The sequence below is a fragment of the Hyperolius riggenbachi genome, chromosome 10 (assembly GCF_040937935.1).
Source record: "Hyperolius riggenbachi isolate aHypRig1 chromosome 10, aHypRig1.pri, whole genome shotgun sequence".
Taxonomy (NCBI): domain Eukaryota; kingdom Metazoa; phylum Chordata; class Amphibia; order Anura; family Hyperoliidae; genus Hyperolius; species Hyperolius riggenbachi.
In genome coordinates this window covers 32,860,427-32,884,653 of record NC_090655.1, presented here as the reverse complement: position 1 = coordinate 32,884,653, position 24,227 = coordinate 32,860,427, and the positions used below count along the sequence as shown (strand labels likewise).

Below are 24,227 nucleotides of genomic sequence, written 5' to 3'. Positions count from 1 at the left end.
GTACCCTGCTAGTGAACAGTCCTTACTCCCCAGCACAGACCCATCACTGGACTCTTTCCACTTCCTTTCTCTACTACTGAGAGATTCACTCTCTGTGGTCAGCACCGCAGCTTCAGTTTAGCAGAGTTGTATTGTTCTACCTAGTTCCTGCTCCCTGCTCAGTGTGTGATAAATCATTTAACTCCTACACCATTCTAAATTAGTTTATGAAAGCCATGTGTACCTCTCATCACTGTGCCCTTCCTCCAACAAGTAACCCTTTAATATAGAAAGAAGAGACTGACAAAGAGGCACCTTATCAAGGAATAATAGCTTTAAAACGAGTTTGAAAAGGAATGGAAAGCACCACTTACCTTGCAATATAGCATAATAATCATAATATATACATACTTACCTCGATAACTATCACAGATAAAAACATACAAGACCTTTGGAAGTGGGAAATCTGTCAGGAAAATGTGTGGTCTTTTTTTGCCTGTGGTATATGGCCATACAATTGGTAGGTAAGTGGTTCTTGCAACCCAAAAACCTGCTAACCAATTCTATCTGATTAATGGAATGGATCCCAGATTTTCAGCAGTTAATGGGCAAGATGGATCGTTTCCGATCAATCATAATGTTGATCGGAAATCGACTGATCGTCCCTGGGATTGTATTGTTAATGGCCACCAAGTAAAAAAAACTAATAAACAATTGTATCTATCCTCCTACTCCTAAATATGACTTGTAGATATTCCACTGTTTTATGTTTAAATAAAGTAGATTTATTGCTTTGTCTCAGATCAATGAAACAGTATCCCATGTCTCAGAGTGCTAAAATTTATAAACTTCTGACCTTTTTGTATCTATCCCCTGCTCTTGGAAGCCCAGTTCTCTGCCAGGAAAGTATTTTATGGCTATAATTCCTTATCAGCTTATTAACTCTTTCAGGCAGAGAAAGAAATAAAAAAGCAACAACATATGTGTGTGCTTGGCACTGTACACACACGTCTATCTCAAGTCACTTAACCCTTTAAGTATGGCATTTCCTTAGTATAGGATGGCTTTTTGCTCTGTTCCTGGAGTTCCTCTTTAACCATTTTAGCTGCTTGGACGTGATTGTCAAGTCCAAGCAGCTGCTGTTGCGCTGCTGCGCGTGCTCCCGTGTTGCCCCTCGTTAGCCCTGAGATCAATGAATGGGAACATATTTCCCATTCATTGATCTAAGTCCCCGGTAGAAAAACCGACACCACCTTATGAGAAGCCATGGTCTTTCTTACAGGATGGAATAAAAAAGAAAAATGACTGTGGTCATCTTGTGGCTAAATAGTAAAACTACTTGTACATACATTTTTTTCACATAAAACACAATAAATTACATTTAAAATTAATGGTGTATCCCCACACCCAAAAAATACCCAAATAAAATTAACAACAACAAAAAATTAGTTACCTAAGGGTCTAAACTTTTTTAATATGCATGTTATGCATGTCAAGAGATTATATTATTATTATTTGTATTTATAAAGCGCCAACATATTACGCAGCGCTGGACAATAAATATATACAATGATACAAGGATGACAGACATAACAAGGTTATACAACATAGAACAAAGTTATACATGCAAATTGTACAAAATACATGATCATGCAATATGGGCTGGTTAGGTAGGCCCAGTAATACAAGTACAGGCTGTCATAGGACAGGAGCACATGATCCTGTAGATTACACTAGGGAATGGAAGACCCTGCCAGAGGCTTACAATCTAAAGGGTGGGGTGGAAACACTAGGTGGGGTTGTTAAATATTCAGTAGAGAGTTACTGTGTAGTAGGAGGTGGGTAGGCCATCATAAAGAGGTGGGTTTTAAGGGCTTGCTTAAATGTGTTGAAAGAGGGAGCAAGTCTGATGGGTGGTGGAAGGGCGTTCCAGAGGGTGGGGGCAGCTCTTGAGAAATCCTGCAGGTCGGGCATGGGAGTGTGAAATGCGTGGGGTGGTGAGGCGAAGGTCGTTACTAATCTTTTAAATTATAAGATTGTAAATGCATGGACGCAAAACTGAAAAAATGCACCTTTATTTCCAAATAAAATATTGGCGCCATACATTGTGATAGGGACATCATTTAAATAGTGTAATACCTGGGACTATTAGGCAAATACAATACGTGGGTTTTAATTACGGTAGCATGGATTATTTTAAAGCTATAATGGTTGAAACCCAGAAATAATGATTTTTTTCAATTTTTTCATAATTTTCCTGTTAAAATGCATTTAGAAAAAAATAATTCTTAGCAAAATGTACCACCCAAAAAAAGACTAATTGGTGGTGGAAAAAATAAGACAGATCAATTCATTTTGATAATTCGTTATTGGAGAATGAATGGGAGGTGAAAATTGCACAGATGCAAAGGTGAAAAACACTGAGGGCAGAAATGGTTGAAGGACACTTGACGTGAGAGTGATATGGAGGCTGCCATATTGATTTCCTTTTAGACAATACCAGTTGCCAGGCAGTCCTGCTGATCTCTCTGGCATCAGAAGAGTCTTAATCAAACACCTGAAACAAGCATGCGGCAAATGAATTCAAACTTCACTCAGAAACCTCTGATCTGCATAATTGTTCAGGGTCTATGGCTAAAAGCAGCCCCGTTTCTATGGGCGTGCGATACGGTGCAATCGCCCGGGGCGCTTTATTGTGCGGCAGGAGGGGGGGGCACCGGAGCGGGGGAACAGTTTCAATGTCTTTCCTCTCCCGGCGTCCGTCGCATGGTAACAGCGCCACCTGTGATGACGTACCGCATGTCAAAACAGGAAGCGCTGTTACTAATGAGATAGATGCCAGGAAAGGAAGGACATTGAAGCAGCGCGGGTTCGGTGGAAGCAGGTGAGTTATTACTATTATGTCCGCTCCCCCTCGCTCCTGCGCCCAACTCATGCCGCCCATACCTAACTAACCTAAACTGCGGGAACCTACCTAACCTATACTGCGGGAAACTCCCTATTTAACCTATACTGCGGGAACCTACCTAACTAACCTATACTGCGGGAACCTACCTAACTAACCTATACTGCGGGAACCTACCTATATAACCTAAACTGCGGGAACCCACCTATTTAACCTATACTGCGGAAACCTACCTAACTAACCTATACTTGGAAAACCTACCTAACTAACCTATACTGCGGGAACCTACCTATTTAACCTAAATTGCGGGAACCCACCTATTTAACCTATACTTGGGGAACCTACCTAACTAACCTATACTTGGGGAACCTACTTAACTAACCTATACTGGGGGAACCTACCTAACTAACCTATACTGCGGGAACCTACCTAACCTATACTGCGGGAATCTACCTAACTAACCTATACTGCGGGAACCTACCCATCTAACCCATACTGGGGGAACCTACCCATCGAACCTATACTGGGGGAACCTACCTATCTAACCCATACTGGGGGAACCTACCTATCTAACCCATACTGCAGGAACCTACCTATCTAACCCATACTGGGGGAACCTACCTATCTAACCCATACTGGGGGAACCTACCTATCTAACCCATACTGCGGGAACCTACCTATCTAACCCATACTGCGGGAACCTACCTATCTAACCTATACCGGGGGCACCTACCTATCTAACCCACACTGGTGGCAACTATACGGGCTACCCTATACTGGAGGCACCCAGGGAGATATCCTATAAAGCAGGCACCTACCTATCTAACCTACACTGGGGGCAACTACCTATCTACTCTATACTGGGGGCAACTATACAGGCTACCCTATACTGGAGGCACCTACGTAGCTAACCTGTACTGCGGGCACCTATGCCTGGCTCCATGGGGGAAGGGGGGGGCGATTTTTACACTCTCGCCCCTGGGTGAAATTTAGCCTAGAAACTGCCCTGGCTAAAAGTATTAAAGGCTTAAAGTATCAAAGGCTGAGGATCAGCAGGGCTGCTATTGTTTAAACAAACAAATATGGCAGCCCCCATATACCTTTCGCTTCAGGTGTGCTTAAGAGATTGTTAGATTGAAGCAATTATTTGGCAAGCTTACCACATCAGTGTAGTATTGGAGCACTCCTATGTTTTTTTCCAAGTCCATTTCTTCAGCCTGTCATTGTGAGATCCTCAAAGTACATCATCTTGTCTCTGCAGAGTGTGGAGCTGGCCTTGTCCCTCCAGGCACAGATAATGAAGCACACAGACACTGTGGGGAAGAGTGGGGTAAGTACACAGAACCTACCTATATATCTCTTTACAGTTCTAAAAAGTGTACCTGTAGGGGAAAAATGCCCGATTTAGATACATCCCTCAGTAGAGGAAAGCCTGTGGATAATCCATAGGCTTCCTCATCCCCCTCTACCTCGCCATTCAAGCGCTACTTTTTTACCAAGAATTGTTTAATTGCATAGTCATTCCACATGAAAAGATCGACTGAAATTTAAAAAAAAAAAAAAAAAAAAAAAAAAAAAGGTTTTCCCCCTTACTATTTTTCACATGACAAGTGCCACAGTTATAAAACACCTCCAAATATACTCTTTGGCTTGTTCTGGTTAAAACGATACCCTATATGCCATATTTCACCACTAGCCAGGCATGTAGTGCACCATTATCGCCAGCCTGTACATCTGTAGCGATTGCATGTGATCGCTAGGATGCACAGGTTGGGGACTCCAGCGCTGTACAGATGCATCGCTAGGCAACAGCACTGCGATGCATCTGTTCATCGTTGTGACCTCAATCATCCGCCCTAGTGATCACACCCTAGTGATTGCACCCGATCGCTACGGGTGGCAGTCATTGCAGGTGTCAACAGATTAAAAGGCCGAGTATAGGTGACACAATGGATTAATTGGCTTGGTAGGGGTTAAAAATTAAAATACAGACAAAACATTTTATTTTTTTATGTGATACGGTCACTATAATAAAATAAAAAAAAGAAAATTGTAAACTCATGTTGAGGCATTCATTTTTTCTTATTGAAAGCATCAGAAAATACTTTTGTGACAAACAGTCATACAGATGAGTAGATAACCGATGAGCTGCTAGAGGTGGCCAATCCACAAGTGTCAAACAGGAAAAGCAATCAAATCCTCAGTGCTGCATCAAGTATAAGGATTTCCCACACTCTGATCAGAGGCTTCCTGCAGCCACCAGTGCCCAGACAACACATACCCAGGGGTCTCAAACTCGAGGCCCGCGGGCCATTTGCGGCCCTCGATACAATATTTTGTGGCCCTTGCCGGCAAAAGCTTCCTTATAGTTAGCTTCAGTGCTCCCAAGTAATCCGCTGCATCCCCGCCGCTAAACGAGGGCTGCAGAGCCCCCAAATCACCCGGGGCAATCCGCCGGCATTTCCTGGAAGGGGCAGAGCTTTCAGCTTCATCTCTGCCCCTCCTGACGTCAATCGCCGCAAGGATCGCCACCTCTCCCCGCCCCTCTCTGTGAAGGAAGAGTGAAAGGGGCGGGCAGAGGCGGGCGATGCACCGCGATTGTGAAATTCCTTATGCGGCCCAGCCTCATCCTGACTTTGCCTCCTGCGGCCCCCAGGTAAATTGAGTTTGAGAACCCACAGTGTCCGCCACCACAGAGATATAATCTGGGATATAGTAGCTGTTAAAAGTGGATCCCAGTTTATATCTCTGTGGTGGTGGCCACTGTGTGTTGTCTGAGCACTGGTGGCTGCGGGAAACCTCTGATCAGAGTGTGGGAAATCCTTATTCGTGATGCAGCACTGAGGATTTAATGGCTTTCATCGGAAAATACCTACCACTGCCAATTCATAGATCCTCAACTTCCAGCTACCTGCTCACATTCAGTCAGAATCCTTGACTTCCTACTAGAAACCATTAGGCTGTCACTAAGCAGGAAGACATGGCTTCGGCTAACAGAGCAATCTATCTTCTTTCTCCGCCCATGTGACAGAGGGATAATGCGGGAGGAGTTATGGCTGACAAGGAGTGAGCAGGCAGACGTAGGTTATTGAGGATCTATTAATGCAGCAGGCATCCTTTTGTATGTAGCAAAACTTGCAAGCGTTTTATACAAGAATTTATTTTATACGCAACAATGCAAGTTTCCGTGAGATGTATATATCACCACTGTGCCCAAGACGGGTAAAATTGCATTGTTGCCTGATGTATTGTCACTGTGGCATCTGCATCAGTTTTCAGATCTGTGGCTTTTCCTGCTCTGTATTGAAATATACAAACAGGGGCGTTGCTAGGATCCTAAGAGATCTGGGGCACTTTTGAGCACTCCAGATGGAAAATGGGTGTGGCCATTAACCTGAATGCGGGTGGGGTCATGGGTGGAGCCAAATTTTCATGAACTTAAAGGGTACCTAAACTGAGAAGGTTATGGATTTTTCCTTTTAAAATAATATCAGTTGCCTGACTCTCCTGCTGATCCTGTGTGTCAGATACTTTTAGCCACAGCCCCTGAACAAGCATGCAGATCAGGTGCTCTGACTGAAGTCAGACTGGATTAGCTGCATGCTTGTTTCAGGTGTGAGATTCAGACACTACTTCAGCCAAAGAGATCAGCAGGACTGCCGGGCAACTGGTATTGTTTAAAAGGAAACATCCATGCCCCTCTCAGTTTAGGTTCCCTTTAACAATGGTCCAAGTAGGCCTGCCCAGTAAAATGTTGGATGACGCCCCTCTCGCCATTAATATGAAAAAACAAAAATGCAGCATATCACATAAATAGGCAAGAAGTTTTAAATCAGGATGATACCATAAATTGGCTAACTAAAAATGAATAAAAATAAGCAAGCTTTTGGCCTTGCAGCCTTCCCACACAGTGATAGGCAGTATCACTTAAACATAACTAGGCAGAGTTACCTGGCTTCTGTGCTGGCTGGTCTGGCTTCCTGCTGGGCAGGCTGGCCTGCTGCCAGGTTGTCTGCCCCCCCCCCCCCCACATAGCATCCCCTGACCTTCTAGTGGACCCCTTCCCGTGCTCCCACGGGCCTCCCATTCAGGCACCAGAACTCCTAGTATGCCCCCATAGAAGAATCACAGCTTCCTCCATGCCCCCATGAAGGCATCAGTGTGTCCAGCACGGTACCACAGCACCCAGTATGCCCATACAGAGGCACCCAGCATACCCGCAATTGATGCACCACAGCTCCCAGCATGCCCGCCATTAAAGCAACACCGCTAACTCGGCCTGGGAGCCATCCGGGGAACAGAAGAAAAAAAGTTTCAGAGCTCAACTGTGTAGAAATGCTTCAGCACCAGGGAGTCAACCAGTCAGCACCTGGGAGTCAACCAGTCAGCACCTGGATCCAGCAAGGTGCAAAGTAGTCAAGTCAAGAGAGAAAGGACCACTGGTTCTCCACCTGGATTTATGCAATTGTAGCAAAAAATTTTATTGTATCGTAGCAGCAAAAAACACAACGTTTCGACACTTGACAAAGGCCTTGTGCCGAAACGTTGTGTTTCCTGCTGCTATGATACAATAAAAGTTTTTGCTACATTTGCATAAATCCATGTAGGGACCCAGTCGTCCTTTCTCTCTTGGCCATCCGGGGCACCCCATAATTGATCCGGGGCATGTGCCACTGATCTTTGGGGCTAGCAACGCCCCTGCAAACAGACAAGACAAATAACATTTATATTGTGCTTTTCTCCTGGCTGACTCCAAGCGCCAGAGCAGCAGCCACTAGGACGCGCTCTATAGGCAGTATCAGCATTAGGGGAGCCTTGCCCAACGTCTCCTCACTAAATAGGTGCTGGCTTACTGAACAGGAAGAGCTGAGATTCAAACCCAGGTCTCCTGTTTCAGAGACGGAACCCCTAATGGTACACTATCCTGCTAATGCCCCTCGGTGTGACTTTCTGCCCCCCTCACTGTCTGCCCATTTGCAGACTATCCGACTCCTGCTTGGAATATTCATACACGCCAAGGTGAGACATTCCGATGCCTCTCCTGTAACAATGAGATTTTGCAGCCCGTCATTTTCCAGTGAAATACAACATAAGTGACTTGATTGCAGCACCTCGCTCTACCCCTGTAGAAGCGGCTCCGCACCCAAACACATCATTTGTGAAATGTCAGGGCGCGAGATGGTCCCTCATCGGGGGGAGTAATAGGCATGTGGCTGCTCTATTAGGCAGCATTTTGTTGTTTTTAAACTCTGTTTAATTCCAGCAAATGGTAATTAAGAGCGTGTCGGCGCTCGGCTGCCTGGCATTAGCCGCTGACCGCGTAGAGCAACCTCTGGATTTAATTCGAGAAGCCTGCGAAGAGCTCGGCCTCGCGCTGGGAACAGACGTCTACTTAGCCATAAATTGCGCAGCCCACGAATTAATGGACTACGTAAGTAGCCAATCGCTTCTTCTAATTGAAAGTGTTAGGAGATTTTATTTTCGTTAAGTTTGGCTTCCTTTACGGCTCCCGACTTCTGACCTTGTTAAACGAGTCGCCTGCGTGGCCGCTTAGACACAAACGCATCTTCTTAATTTGTATCTCGTCGTAGAACAAAGGCAAATATGAAGTGCTAAGTGGTGCCTGGAAGAGCCCAGAGGAGATGGTGGACTTGTACGTGGATTTAATTAGCCGGTACCCGGCTGTCACGGCGCTGGTGGATCCTCTGAGGAAGGAGGTAAACTTAACCCCTTATGACTGCTTACGATTGCTCATTTCAGCACCTCCTGCCTGGGACAGCTCCTCCTCATACTACAGGGTGTTGGTGAAAAGGATTGAATCTAACTACAAACGTTCCTAAGCTTTGTACTACTGCTCTGTCCCTTTTTGGGAGAACCTCTCAAAGCAGCAGAGACCAGTACAAGCTAAGGTCTACATCTCTTCCCCTCCCCACTGCCCAACACTAAGGGCACTTTCCCACTAGCTAACGTGTGCACAAACCGGATTTCATACACGCGTTACGATGCATGGCATGGCGGGAAGTTGCACTTCAACGTGTATCTAATTGACGCGATGGGAAATCACTTGCTTCGTGCAATTAATTGTTCCCGGAGGCGTTACATTGCAATGCTCTGGAACGCTTTAAAGGACCTTTGACGTGAAAATCTTAAAATTTTAAATATATGAAAACATACAATTAAGAAGTTAATGAGCCATAAATTACTTTTGTCCTATGTTCCTATGTTTCTAGGTAGTAGAAATCTGACAGAACTGAAAGATTTTGGACTAGCCCATCTCCTCATGGGGGGTGTTCACAGGGATTTCTTTATTTTCAAAATGCACTTAGTGAATGGCAGTTGCTCCGTCCAACTGCCCAAAAAGTGTGCAAAGGGCAGGGAGGCTGGCCAACATCTTTATAAAGACACTCCCTGAAAAAGATTTATACAAAGAATAAATGCTATGCGGAGAATCCCATATGGAGAGATGGACTAGTCCAAAACCTGTCGGTAATGTCAGATTTCTACTACTTACTGTAAATGTCAGCAACATAGGAGAGAAGTAATTTATGGCTCATTTTACTCAGGAAGAAAAGTACTTATTTGTACGTGTTTTAAATTTTAAGATTTTCACGACAGTTCCTCTTTAATGTGACCGGTAACATGAAAGTCAATAGACTCCTGTTGCCTTGTTCGTCGCATGCTATGTGCGGTCCGTGTGACTGTGGACTGCACAGCTTCGTGTGAAAGGAGCCTAAGGCACGGAAGCACACTAGTTTGAATTGCGTACTTTTTGCTGCATATCGCAAAAAAACATGCAAGATCGCACTTAATGTAAATCTATGGGCCGCATTGCAAATCACAGCTCTCTTCAATTTCCAATGTATGGTTTTAGAAACGCACAACATGTTGGTTATTCCCGCATACCGTGGGTTTGTGAATCTTATGTGATGCAATGCTTTCCTATAGGGGAAAACACCTGCCTGTTTTTTGTTTAATTAAAAATAATAAAATAAAAATAGGATACTGTAAGATTCCGCATCAAAAGAGGGCAGATTTTAAACAATCAAAAACGCAAAACCAAACTGCAGAGGAAAACACAGAAATGCACATGGCAGATAACTCCCCCTCCTCCCTAAAATTCCTATGTAGAGATCAGCAATGAAATAATCATTCCGCTTGATACTTAATAGGGATGGTCCATGAGATGCAATTCATTCTGAGCTGCTTCAGGATTATGCAAATTGTTGCAGCTTCAAAAATGGACACATTGAATCCTGCCGAGGTGGAATCCGATTGGTCTGTTTTCAAGCTGCATAAAGTTAAAGATTAAAAAAAATGATTATTCACATTTCAGTCTGCAGCCAGGTAATATTTTAACAGCTGACTTGCACTAATATTGTTGCAATGAGGGGGGCCTGCAGAGGTGGCTTGGGAAGAGGTCACCATGGATGACCCCAGACTATAACTGGACTCTCACAAATGGCTGGACAGTCATACTTGCCTCTCTCTGAACAGGACAGTTCGCAGTGGGAGACGCTGGCTAAAGCTCTTGGCGACAGATGTTATATAATCACAGATGTGGCATCCCGATCTGTGTCTAACCTGCTGCAAGGTGGAATCCTCCCAGCCTCCAGCGGAGCCGTCCTTAAACACGCAAACCAGACTACCGTATCCGATCTGCTGGCGGCTGTGCGGCTGATTGAAGGTGAGGCAAGCATGGTGGATATCAGCAGGTGCAGAATATAGAGGACAGATCACTGACTGCATGATCTGAGTGGGGAATCCTGACTGCGGAGGCTTACCATGACCACATCAGTCCAGCCAGAGACACACAGCATTACCTCTAACAGGCATGGAGGCTTTCCATGACCTCACCAGTCCAGCCAGAGACACAGCATTACCTCCAACAGGCATGGAGGCTTACCATGACCTCACCAGTCCAGCCCGAGGCACACAGCATTACCTCCAACAGGCAGGGAGGCTTACCATGACCTTACCAGTCCAGTCAGAGACACAGCATTACCTCTAACAGGCATGGAGGCTTACCATGACCTCACCAGTCCAGCCAGAGACACAGCATTACCTCTAACAGGCATGGAGGCTTACCATGACCTCACCAGTCCAGCCAGAGACAGCATTACCTCCAACAGGCATGGAGGCTTACCATGACCTCACCAGTCCAGCCAGATACACATAGCATTACCTCCAACAGGCGGGGGGGGGGGGGGAGCTTACCCTGACCTCACCAGTCCAGCCCAAGACACACAGCATTACCTCCAACAGGCAGGGAAGCTTACCATGACCACACTAGTCCAGCCAGAGACACAGCATTACCTCCAACAAGCATGGGGGCTTACCATGACCTCACCACTCCAGCCAGAGACACAGCATTACCTCCAACAGGCAGGGAGGCTTACCATGACCTCACCAGTCCAGCCAGAGACACAGCATTACCTCCAACAGGCAGGGACCCTTACCATGACCTCACCAGTCCAGCCAGAGACACAGCATTACCTCCAACAGGCAGGGGTGATATTACAGTTTAACAGTGTGCTGACCAGGAAGCTGTTATGGGGTAATGGCCATTTTTAAAATGGAGGACAGAGAATTACATCGATCACAGTGGACAAACAGGGCACAGGGGAGGAGAAAGATTGAGGAGTCAAGTATGACCTGTGTATGGTTATATTGACTTTATTTTCAGTTCAGGTTCTCTTTAAGAATTGCTGTTACTAGGCAGAAGTACACTACTTATCTTAGCGGCAGGCTCCTGAGCAGTCACTCAGCACCATACCAGTAAAATGTGATTTTAGAAGGTGGAGCATGAAATATTACAAGCACTGTGAATTTCTGTATTTCAGGGGAGAAGCAAGTGGCAGTTTTAGGATGCCTGAATGAAGAGAGCTCGGAGGACAGCATGGTGGATCTGGTACTTACTCTGTTTAATCTCTTCATTTGTAGAGGTAGCACAGCACCTGTAGGCAGAAGATGAGCTGGAATGTGAATGATATTTATATATTTATACAGTGCTGACATTTACAGAGTACACTGAGTAACACAGCCTGAATCACACAGGCCTGAATCACAAACACTTTTGCAAACATTTCAGATTTCTTACCTTAATAATCTGCAGAGGCAACTGCTACAGCTTTCAAGCAGGACTGCCGATGTCACAATACCTGCATGCTCATCAATTTGTGGATGACTTCGGTTGTCTCAGAAAAAGTGCAATGTCTTCTGCTCTGTGCAGCCAAATACTCCTGCAGGAAGGAAGTGGGGAATAGTACATCCGAAAAGGGTGCTACTGTAATACAGGCATCAGGGAAAGCTTCTAGTGGAATATCTGCAAAACTACCGATATTCTACTATTGGGCAATGTGTGATACAATAGCAGAATATCTAATTTTTGTACAGATATTTTACTACCGCTAAACCCTACTGTTACTTGAACCCTACCCCCATATAACTGCCTAACCAATATCAGTGCCCACATTGGCACTAGACTCCCCTCCCGCCTATATCTGTGCCGCCTAGTCTTTGTGGATCTCCAGTGTATCGAAGCTCCGGCAGGGCAGAGACTGCACTCCCTGTAATACCGGTAGCAGAACGCATCGCAACGTTATCCACGAGTTGCATACAGTGATGCATAGTCAATGAAAAGTATGCTTCACTGTCACTGGTAACACGTTTTGTGGTAACAGACTGCATGCAGTGCGTTGCGATTCCGCACGCCATTATACCACACTGCACACACTGAACATTGCATAGGTGTTACATGGGGTGCTCCAAGCCACATTACAGCAAACTTGAAGCAAAAATAAACTTATGATATAATTAATTGTAATTATATAGTACAGCTAAGAAATAAAACTTTAGTAGAAAGTAGTCTTATTGTTTTCCAATAAAGGAAAAGTTACAAAAAAAGTTCTCTCTGAAAAAGAGCTTCTATGAACTATTCCACCCACTCAGTCCAATACAGTCCTGATTTCGGGGGAACTTATCGGGCATTAGGAGGGAGGGCTATTATTGGGCGTTAGGAGGGAGGGCTAGTGTCGGGCGTTAGGAGGGAGGGCTAGTGTCGGGCGTTAGGAGGGAGGGCTAGTGTCGGGCGTTAGGAGGGAGGGCTAGTGTCGGGCGTTAGGAGGGAGGGCTAGTGTCGGGCGTTAGGAGGGAGGGCTAGTGTCGGGCGTTAGGAGGGAGGGCTAGTGTCGGGCGTTAGGAGGGAGGGCTAGTGTCGGGCGTTAGGAGGGAGGGCTAGTGTCGGGCGTTAGGAGGGAGGGCTAGTGTCGGGCGTTAGGAGGGAGGGCTAGTGTCGGGCGTTAAGAGGGAGGGCTAGTGTCGGGCGTTAGGAGGGAGGGCTAGTGTCGGGCGTTAGGAGGGAGGGCTAGTGTCGGGCGTTAGGAGGGAGGGCTAGTGTCGGGCATTAGGAGAGAGGAATAGTGTTGGGCATTAGGAGAGAGGAATAGTGTTGGGCATTAGTAGTAAGGGATAGTGCTGGTCATTAGTAGTAAGGGATAGTGCTGGTCATTAGTAGTAAGGGCTAGTGTCGGGCATTAGGAGGGAGGGCTAGTGTCGGGCATTAGGAGAGAGGAATAGTGTTGGGCATTAGGGGAAGGGCTAGTGTCGAGCATTAGGAGGGAGGGCTAGTTTTGGGCATTAGGAGAGAGGAATAGTGTTGGGCATTAGGAGAGAGGAATAGTGTTGGGCATTAGGAGAAGGGCTAGTGTCGGGCATTAGGAGAGAGGAATAGTGTTGGGCATTAGGAGAGAGGAATAGTGTTGGGCATTAGGCGAAGGGCTAGTGTTGGACATTAGGAGTAAGGGCTAGTGTCGGGCATTAGGAGAGAGGAATAGTGTTGGGCATTAGGAGAGAGGAATAGTGTTGGGCATTAGGCGAAGGGCTAGTGTTGGACATTAGGAGTAAGGGCTAGTGTCGGGCATTAGGAGAGAGGAATAGTGTTGGGCATTAGGAGAGAGGAATAGTGTTGGGCATTAGGCGAAGGGCTAGTGTCGGGCATTAGGAGAGAGGAATAGTGTTGGACATTAGGAGTAAGGGCTAGTGTCGGGCATTAGGAGAGAGGAATAGTGTTGGGCATTAGTAGTAAGGGATAGTGCTGGTCATTAGTAGTAAGGGATAGTGCTGGGCATTAGGAGGGAGGGCTAGTGTTGAGCATTAGGAGGGAGGGCTAGTGTCGGGCATTAGGAGGGAGGGCTAGTGTCGGGCATTAGGAGGGAGGAATAGTGTTGGGCATTAGGAGGGAGGAATAGTGTCGAGCATTAGGAGGGAGGGCTAGTGTCGAGCATTAGGAGGGAGGGCTAGTGTCGGGCATTAGGAGGGAGGGCTAGTGTCGGGCATTAGGAGGGAGGGCTAGTGTCGGGCATTAGGAGGGAGGGCTAGTGTCGGGCATTAGGAGGGAGGGCTAGTGTCGGGCATTAGGAGGGAGGGCTAGTGTCGGGCATTAGGAGGGAGGGCTAGTGTCGGGCATTAGGAGGGAGGGCTAGTGTCGGGCATTAGGAGGGAGGGCTAGTGTCGGGCATTAGGAGGGGGTTAGTGTCGGGCATTAGGAGGGAGGGCTAGTGTCGGGCATTAGGAGGGGGTTAGTGTCGGGCATTAGGAGGTAGGGCTAGTGTCGGGCATTATGAGGTAGGGCTAGTGTCGGGCATTAGGAGGTAGGGCTAGTGTCGGGCATTAGGAGGTAGGGCTAGTGTCGGGCATTAGGAGGGAGGGCTAGTGTTGGGCATTCGGAGGGAGGGCTAGTGCTGGGCATTAGGAGGGAGGGCTAGTGTTGGGCATTAGGAGAGAGGAATAGTGTTGGGCATTAGGGGAAGGGCTAGTGTTGGGCATTAGGGGTAAGGGCTAGTGTCGGACATTAGGGAGAGAGGAATAGTGTCGGGCATTAGGAGAGAGGAATAGTGTCGGGCATTAGGAGAGAGGGATAGTGTTGGGCATTAGGAGGGAGGGCTAATGTTGGGCATTCGGAGGGAGGGCTAGTGTTGGGCATTCGGAGGGAGGGCTAGTGTCGGGCATTAGGAGGGAGGGCTAGTGCTGGGCATTAGGAGGGATGGCTTGTGTTGGGCATTCGGAGGGAGGGCTAGTGTTGGGCATTAGGAGGGAGGGCTAGTGCTGGGCATTAGGAGGGAGGGCTAGTGTTGGGCATTAGGAGAGAGGAATAGTGTTGGGCATTAGGAGGGAGGGCTAGTGTTGGGCATTAGGAGGGAGGGCTAGTGCTGGGCATCACGAGGGAGGGCTAGTGCTGGGCATTAGGAGCGATTGATAGTTTTGGGCACTAGGAGGGAGGTTAGTGTTGGGCATTAGGAGGGAGGTTAGTGTTGGGCATTAGCAGGAAGGGCTATTGTTGGGCATTAGGAGGAGGGTTAGTGTTAGACATATGGAGAGAAGGTTAGTGTTGGACAATAAGAGGGGGGTTAGTTTTAGGGATAAGGAAGGGGATAGTGTTGAGCAACAGGAGGGGGATTAGTGCAGGGCATTAGGAGGAAGGGCTAGTGTTGGGCAATACGAGGGAGGGCTAGTGTCAGACATTTGGGGGGGGGGGTTTGTGTTAGGCTTTAGGAGGGGGTAGTAGTGTTAGTTATTAGGAGGTTAGTGTTGGGAGGGGGGTTAGTGTGAAAATAGGGGACCGGGTAGGGAAAATATTGGCAATACAGTATTACTGATATTTTACCAGCAGCATGAAAACCGTGCCCAATTCACCAGGCAACACAGCTACATTTACTCAAAACCTAGCAGATTGCTCAGGTAAGGAGGCATCTCCTGTATTATTCCCAGGCTACAGTGGATATAGATGTGCAGCCTGTGACATTCTGAATTGTCTGTCTCTGCAGGCTGTGGGGCTCGGCGTGCGATTCATGAAGCTGGGAGGACTGCTGCGAGGAGAGAGGGCGACAAAGTATAACCGTCTGCTGGCCATAGAGGAGGATCTGCTGAACAGCGACAGGCTGGGTATTACTGAATCCTTACATAGAGACCTGTATAACACGATGCACAGCGGGACATCAGCAATTACTGCCCCATTGTCTCTATACACAGAGCAAGTGTCACAGTCTGCCCAGCAACCCGTCAGAGAGGGGGATGGCCTCCTCTGCAGGCTCAGTCTGTGACCTGCGCTCAGTGCACAAAATCAGGGAGGCCTACTTAGGAAGATTTATCAAGACAGACCCAAAGCAAACAGGAGCAAAAGTGCAGCAGCTGTCTACAGCACCCAATCAAAATCCTTCCCTCATTTAACTAGTGACAACAGATTGGGTAGTTAACCACTTCACCACTGAGGGGTTATTCCACTTATGGACCAGAGTAATTTTCATCTTTCAGCGTTCCTCCCATTCATTCGCTAATAACTTTATTACTACTTATCACAACAAAAGATCTATATAGTTTTCTTTGCCACCACTGAGGCATTCTTTGGGTGGTACTTTTTTTGCTAAACATTTTATTGCAAATGCATTTTAACAGGAATAATGAGGGGGGAAAAAAGTGGGATTTTTTTGTTAGCAGTTTTTGGCCATTATAGTTTTAAAATAAATCTGCTACTATGGGTAAAACCCACACATTTTATTTACCCATTTGTCCCGGTTATTACCACCTTTAAAGTATGTCCCTAGTACAATGTATGACAACATATTTTACTTGGGAAATAAAGGTGTATTCTTTTGTGTCCGCCACTACTGGGAATTACAAGCCCATATTTGCAAAAATAACACTAATATACCTTCATAACATACATATTTAAAAAGTTGAGTCCCTAAGTTTTAAAAAATTTTTTTTATAAAAGTGTTTTATTTTGTTAACCATGGGAGTGGAGGTAAGTTAATAGGGTATTTTATGTATTTTTTTTTAAAATGTGTAGATAACGTATGCAAGTGTAATTTTATTATTTGGCCGCTAGATGTCCCCCCCCCCCCCCCCACTGAATCTTCCTGCGCGTACTGTTTGTACGTTAACAGGAAGTAATGTGTATGTGTTACTTCCTGTTTAGCTCATTGATGCTGGTGGTCATTGATCATGTATTCCCATTCACTGATCAGTGTAACGGGTGGCGATGAGAACACGCGCTGATCAAGCGGGAGAGCACACATTGGCGATCGCGACTGGAGGCGTATATCTACGCCCCTGGAACGGGAACAGTCTTCCCGCGGGGCATAGATATACTACCTCTAAAGCAGAAAGTAGTTAAAGTAGCTTGTTATGCTCCTGTTTTCATAAATCTGCCTTGCTGTCTCAAGGTGTGTACATATTTGTGTTATATTGGAGTTATTTTCATATTATATGGTTTCGTGTTTCTTTTAGTGTTGGAGAGGCAACGTTAGCTTTAAATGAGACTTTGTTGTGAATGTTTTTAATGCGAGTCTACACAGATTTGTCCCAACATTAAAACCACAGATAACCAAATCATCTAAAAGGCAAACCTAGGCATTTGCCTGGGGTCTGGATAAAGTCTAGGGGCCTAGTGGATGTTAGTCCCCACCATCAGCAGTGGGCAAAAAATGCCATCTTAGGCAGCACGGTGGCATAGTGGTTAGGGCTCACGCCTTGCAGCGCTGGGTCCCTGGTTCGAATCCCAGACAGGTCAACATCTGCAAGGAGTTTGTATGTTCTCCCCGTGTCTGCGTGGCTTTCCTCCGGGCACTTCGGTTTCCTCCCACATCCCAAAAACATACAGATAATTTAATTAGCTTCCCCCTAAAAATTGGCCCTAGACTACAATACATTCACTACACTGTACACACAGACATAGGACTATGGTAGGGATTAGATTGTGAGCTCCTCCGAGGGACTGTTAGTGACAAGACAATATATACTCTGTACAGCGCTGCGGAAGATGTCTGCGCTATATAAATACTTAATAATAATCTTCCCCAGGGCTCTATTTTCTGCAGATAAGTAAATAATATTGATTATCTCATTGCAAATCTAGCTAAACAAATAGTTGTAACATATCCAAACTGAAGTGAAATACAATGTAAAAATCTCATCATGGTTGAGAAATGAAAGAGGGATTGTAGTGAAAATAAGTAATGAATGCTGACAATTGCTTTTCTTTTTACAATGTTCATCTATAAATGATTCTACACTCCGAGATTGAATACGGGTGGTGACATCTTTAGTCCTTACAGGTCTGCGGAATGTTCATTTACTGAGAGTTCCGAAGCCAGTACAAATAATATTTGGTCTCCCAAGATGCTCTGGGAGAATTCTGCATAGCAAAACAGCCTAGGCTGAGCATTACTGGGAGGGGCTACATACAAACATGCAGCAATAAATAGATGTAGGAAATCTGATGCTGAAACCAGGAAAATGACCATAAAAGTGGGTATCCTGAATAATTGACAGCATTCCACTATATAGGCCTCAATTCACTAAGCAGTTTAGACTAGTCTACTGATGGCTTTTAAGGGGCCCATATACTGGTCGATTTTAGCCATCGATCAACGGCCAATTAGACCGGTTTGATCGAATCAGCTAGAAATCGATGCAGCACAAAGCATGATCGATCGGAAGATCGATCGATCGATTTCCGTCTAATTTCGATTGATTTGGTCGACCGGTCCAGACGGAAAATCTGGGTCGATCAGCTACTGGCAGCCGATCGATGGCCCATAGGGTTGCATTGTATCGAATGGTGCAATAATGCATTCCGATCTAATTTCAATAAATTTCATTCTGAACTCTATTGGAAATCTGTTCCTACTGTGTGGCACACATCAGATCGATCTCTGTCAGATTCAACCTGATAGGCATCTGACAGAAATCTAATCTAGTCTATCTGATGGTCGAATCTGCTGCAAATCTATAACTGTATGGCCACCTTTAGTCTACTGATGGTTTGGTCAGTTGCATCAAAGGGGGATTCACTATTACCAAATGTGTTAGACCTGTTTTTAGACCTGGTCTAAACCATTTGGTAATTAGGTGGGTGCAGGGCCGGATTTAGGCCATGGCCTAGGGCACCACAGGAGCAAGGGCACCAAAGCAGCAGGCAAGACTGGAGCAGCATTTGCAAGGTTGCAAATGCTGCAATGCAGGGAGATCAGGCGAGCACCTGTCAGCGGTACTCTGCTGCCAGCGGCCTGTGCAGCGGCCACCTTGCTCTCTTGGCACGTTTGCATTGTGGCCGGCTGCTATGGACTTGGGCAGCATTGGAGACGGAAAGGAAGAGGAAGCTTCTGCACTGGAGATGAGTGGAGAAATAAGTGACACTGATGGCTGCTGCGGTGTGTGAAGGCGAGCTGGCTACCTATACTATAAGGGCGGGTGGGAAAAGGAGGGATTAAGGGAGTCGTCTGGCTACCTATACTGGAGGGAAAGGGGGAGGGGTCATCTGGCTACCTATACTGGGGGGGTCATTAGGCTACCTATACTAGAGGGAGAGTGGGGAGGGGTAATTTGGCTACCAACGCTAGATGGAAGGGGGAGGGGTCATCTCGCTAGCTATACTGAAGGGGGGGCGGCTGATGACAGTAGCCTTGGGCGGTAACAAGTACAAATCTGGCCCTGGGTGGGTAAAGCTGGGGAAATGATCAAAATATGTAATTCACAAACAAGTAGCTATGACTGAAATCCTTCTCCTCTGACGAGCTCTCCTCTGCATACAATTAAACTCCTGCATAATTAATTCAAAAGGTTCCATCCTCACATCTAAAATACCTCACAAAATTCCTTTACCTACAGAAATCAGCTGTTCTAATCTCTGTCATAAAAAGTGGGCGTGGTTACTCCTTGTTTGCCTTTGTGTATTGTGTAATTACTGAATGTTAGCCCAGGTCTAAAATCAGGTCTAAAACATTACACCAACCATCAGTGGACTAAAAACCATCTGTAGACTTGTCAAAACTGCTTAGTGAATTGAAGCCATATCTCATTACAGTGCCTCTAACTTCTCTTCTGGTTCCTTGGATTTCTTTTCAACGCAAGGATTACAATGAATTTTTCTGCCTGATTGTAACGTGAAATATCTGACCAATGTACCATACACGTGTTCTATTTTTACCCAATTATGAAAAAAAAAATGATAGAAAACTGGGAAAATTGCTTGGGTGTAGAACTTAAAAAAATTACAATCTACCCTACACCATTCAATGTTCATAAAAATTGATCAGAAAAATACACAGACATAAAATAAAAAAAAAATTGGGAAATATGATCAAATTTCTTGGTCGAATAAAAAAAATGCTTTCTGACATTTGGAACAATGGATCATTTTTATAGAATTGCTGTAAAATTGGATCACTTTGTGTGCGGCCAACTTTAAAGCGGACCTAAACCAAACATTTTTTAAATTCAAAATATTTAGTTGCACCACTCTGACACATACAAAGATAAATAAACACTCCTTCAAGCCTATGAGTATTTCAGTGCATGCTTTTCACCCTTCTCTTTTCATAACTAGGGTTATACAGGTGGCAGCCATTACTTCTGAGCTTAGTAGGAGGTTTTAGATCATGGGTGTGTTTGTCATCAGCTACCCTCCCTCACAGGGGCATAGTCTATGTCAGTGGTGGCTAACCTTGGCACTCCAGCTGTGGTGGAACTACAAGTCCCATGAGGCATTGCAATACTCTGACAGCTCTAAGCATAACTCGGGGAGGCAGAGGCATGATGGGATTTGTAGTTTTGTCACAGCTGGAGTGCCAAGGTTAGCCATCACTGGTCTATGTGAAATCTCACACAAGCTGAGATCACCTCCCCTGTGGCATCATCAGTAGCAGCCTGTGTTTTGTTTTTGTTTTTTATCTCCACCACCAGTCTGCTGGAAAAATCCCGGCAATATGAAAAAAGGGAGGGGTTCCTCCAATTAATGTAAAATATTTTATATTTGTCATCATGCAGCTGAAAAAAGGCTGCTATTTATCATTATAATTTAGAAAATAGATTTTATTTCTGAAATCTTGTATTTTAAATTTTTGTCCACTTTAAGCCTTGTACACACAGGAAGCATGTTGCCTGGTGGGGATCTGGACCTAATATATAGGCCCGAGGCTGTATAGACATGTCGCTAGCCTGCGGGTTAGCTACATCATCTGTTGCTATGCGGGGGGAGCAGTGTGAGAGTGACGTCACACTGCTTCACAGGGTGAGCCGGTAGAATGATGCTGTTGGGCTGGTGATCAGCCAAAGTGATCTTCCAGGCTAATAGCTGGTTGCTGTACTCCTTGTACATCCTAGCTCCCCAGCGGTTGCTATCAGTTATTCACAACATCCAATCAGAATTCACTGTTCTTTAGTGCAGCAAGCAAGGCTTCTTATCGACTTCCAGAATCCAGCTTTAATGTCATTATTTCTCTTTGCCCCTTCAGGATCGTACTCACAGTTTGACTTCCCCGTCCTCTGGAGTGAACCGCAGGTATCAGCCAATCAGGAAGAGGCAGCCGCAGTGTCACCAAGATAGCCGACTCCTCCCCGTGTCTGGTGCCAATGTGTAGCTTTTTGTATCAGTAAATTTTTACTTCAGCAAAGATTGGTGTATCTTCTTTCCTGCAGGCAGTCAGTCCAAGCTTGTCTTCATGAATTATAATCAGAAAGACACTGCAATGTGTATATCAATAGTGATTTGTATAGACCATACTCATTTCTCCTGACAGCTGCATGACCCCGCCCCCGCGGAGCCTTCACCCCTTTGTTACACAACTAGGGACCAGTTCCACACTTCTTTATCTGCTTGAGACAGGAAGTCATTGCTGGGCCACTTCCCCTGCAGTGATATCACGGGCTGCTTGTGTTTTTGGTCCAGAAATAATTTTAGATGGCAGTCACCAGATCTCTAAACCACTATTGCTCTTAAACAGAAACTGCAAATAACGCAATTCATGAAATTGGTTTGATATATATTTTTTTACAACATTCATTTGTAAATAATTTAGTCAATGTTTGTCCATTGTAAAATCTTTCCTCACCCTGATTTACATCCTGAAATTTATTACAGCAGGCGACTTCTTAAGTCATGTCAGGTTCAGCTCTGCGGAATGTTTACGGAGAGTTCTGAAGCCAGTAGAAAATATACATGATCTCCTAGAATACGCTGGCAGAATTCCACATTGCTCAACAGTCTAGGCTAAACAACACTGGAATGGGAGGGCTACATTCAATAAACAAACAATATATAGATATAGGAAGTGTTTCTGGTAAACTACTGTAAAAGCAGGTATCCCGAATAAGTTCCTGCATTCTACTATATGTCACTGCAGTGCCTTGGTCATGTTGTAGTACATACTGTGACATCTGCACTGAACTGTATTTTTTAATCTTATCGAGAGCTTCCCAAATCGATCCTAAGATTCCACCAGCAGTGCATGTATTGTGGAAATCCATATTGCTGAGACATGAATTATCCCCCCTTTGCACATGTGAGGATTCCTGCTATACATGCACTGCTGGTGGAATTATAGGAGATCACCTGTACAATGCTTACATCAAATTTGACATGGGAGACCAGGGCTTGAATCCTGGCTAGGGTCAGTACCTATTCAGTAAGAAGTCCTTGGCAAGGCTTCCTAACACTGCAGGGTGGCCCCTTGAGCCCACCTTAGTGGCTTCAGCTCTTCAGCGCTTTGAGTCCAACAGAAAAAAAGGGCTACACAAATGTTAGGATTACCGTATACACTCGCATATAAGCCGACCCATCTATAAGATGAAGTACCCACTTTTCTCCCAAAAAACAGGAAAAAGTGATTGACTCGTGTATAAACCTTCTCCCCAGGAGGGCCACAGTAGCCATATGCGCCCCAAGTACAAATCAGCCCCCCTCCCCATAGCCATGTGGCCCAAGGACGATACAGCTATGTCTCAAGACACCACTAGATGGCGTCATAGATGTGAGACAGCAATTGCCACACAGGAAGAATATCCGATCATTGCACCACTGAGATGTTGCTGGCACGCTCCGCTCCACAATCCAGGGGACACAGGTAGTCTTGAGTAGCGCACTTTGCACACCATGTTGCAGAGGATGGGGGGCACAGACACAGCAGGGAGACAGCTGGCAAGAGCAGAATCACTAGTGCAAGATCCTTACTCTCCTCTGCCAGTAACAAAACCTGCTCCACCATCCGTTCTGCTCCACTGACTCACATATAAGCCAAGGGGGTACATTTTAGGCACATTTTTTGTGCTGAAAATTTAGGATAATACTTGAGTATATAAGGTAAATAAGGGGACCGGGAAAAAAAGGCACAGGGAGTAGCTAAAATTGTAAGATATTGGTCATGATTCACAAAGCTTTTTCACCTTATCTATGTTACTTTTTTAAGCTTCCAAAGAGCAGCAATTTAATAGAATTAAGGTAACAAAAGTAATACTGAAATTAATTTAATCAAGAACAACTTACTTTGAGTGTTTATTTTGTTTGCAAATGTGCTAAAACGTTATTTTTAGGTGATAAATAAGACATTTATGAGAAGCATTGTGAATAGAGCCCATTGTCTATAACAATATTTTTGTTTCTTTATCTGAGGTAAAATAATAAAAATGTTAAAAAATGGTAATAAATTCGCTATATATTGTCTCAACAATGAAGACAGATATACAGTATTCTGTATATACACATTGTACAGTCGTAGAATAGTAAAACATTGGTAAATACTACCAATATTTTACTACAACTAAACCTAATCCTACCCACACATAACCCTAAGACCCCCTGGTGGTGCCTAACCCTTAACCACCCCCCTAACTTCCTGATGCCTAACCCTAAAACCCCTCCTCCTGATGCCTAACCCTAAAACACTCTTCCTGATGCCTAACTCTAATACCCCCCTTCCTGACGCCCAACCCCAATACCCCTCTTCCTGACGCCTAACCCTGATACCCCCCTTCCTGACGCCTAACCCTGATACCCCTCTTCCTGATGCCCAACCCTAATATCCTTCTTCCTGATGCCTAACCATAACCCCCCCCCTTCCTTCCTGATGCCTAACCCTAAACCACCCCTTCCTGACGCCCAACCCTAAAACCCCCTTTCTGATGCCTAACACTAATACCCCCTTCCTGACTCCCAACCCCTAATACCCCTCTTCCTGATGCCTAACCTTAACGCCCCCCCCTCCTTCCTGATGCCTAACCCTAACACCCCCCCCCCCCCCTTTCTCTGCTGCAAATGACGAAAATACAAAAATGAATAGCATTCAAAATGACAATTTTTTAATATTGGAATTCTCAAAACGAATTTCAAAACAATGTTTATCAAAAGATTCTCAAAATGAAAAATTTCAATTGGACGGGCCCCAGTGCCGCTTTTATCGGGCACCCAAATTTCTTCTTTGGTGCCAGATAACCAGTAGCCCAAATTTCCTGATTCACTGCACAATACCATTGTACTTGGAAAAGCTTTGTTCCACTGTACAGCAAAATAATC

The 24,227-nt window shown here is 45.3% G+C and overlaps 1 protein-coding gene across 1 annotated transcript in view; it reads left to right on the top strand.

Moving 5' to 3' along the window:
* Window positions 1–21,333, top strand: part of ENO4 (enolase 4) — a 41,388-nt gene extending 20,055 nt beyond the window's left edge. Inside the window, exons 7-13 of the mRNA XM_068259397.1 lie at window positions 4,146–4,214; window positions 8,148–8,315; window positions 8,476–8,601; window positions 10,379–10,568; window positions 11,725–11,792; window positions 15,706–15,823; window positions 21,175–21,333. Of these exons, the coding sequence (XP_068115498.1) occupies window positions 4,146–4,214; window positions 8,148–8,315; window positions 8,476–8,601; window positions 10,379–10,568; window positions 11,725–11,792; window positions 15,706–15,823; window positions 21,175–21,266 (831 nt within the window). The 3' untranslated portion in view covers window positions 21,267–21,333. The remainder of the gene's footprint in view (window positions 1–4,145; window positions 4,215–8,147; window positions 8,316–8,475; window positions 8,602–10,378; window positions 10,569–11,724; window positions 11,793–15,705; window positions 15,824–21,174) is intronic.
* Window positions 21,334–24,227: the final 2,894 nt, after the last annotated feature.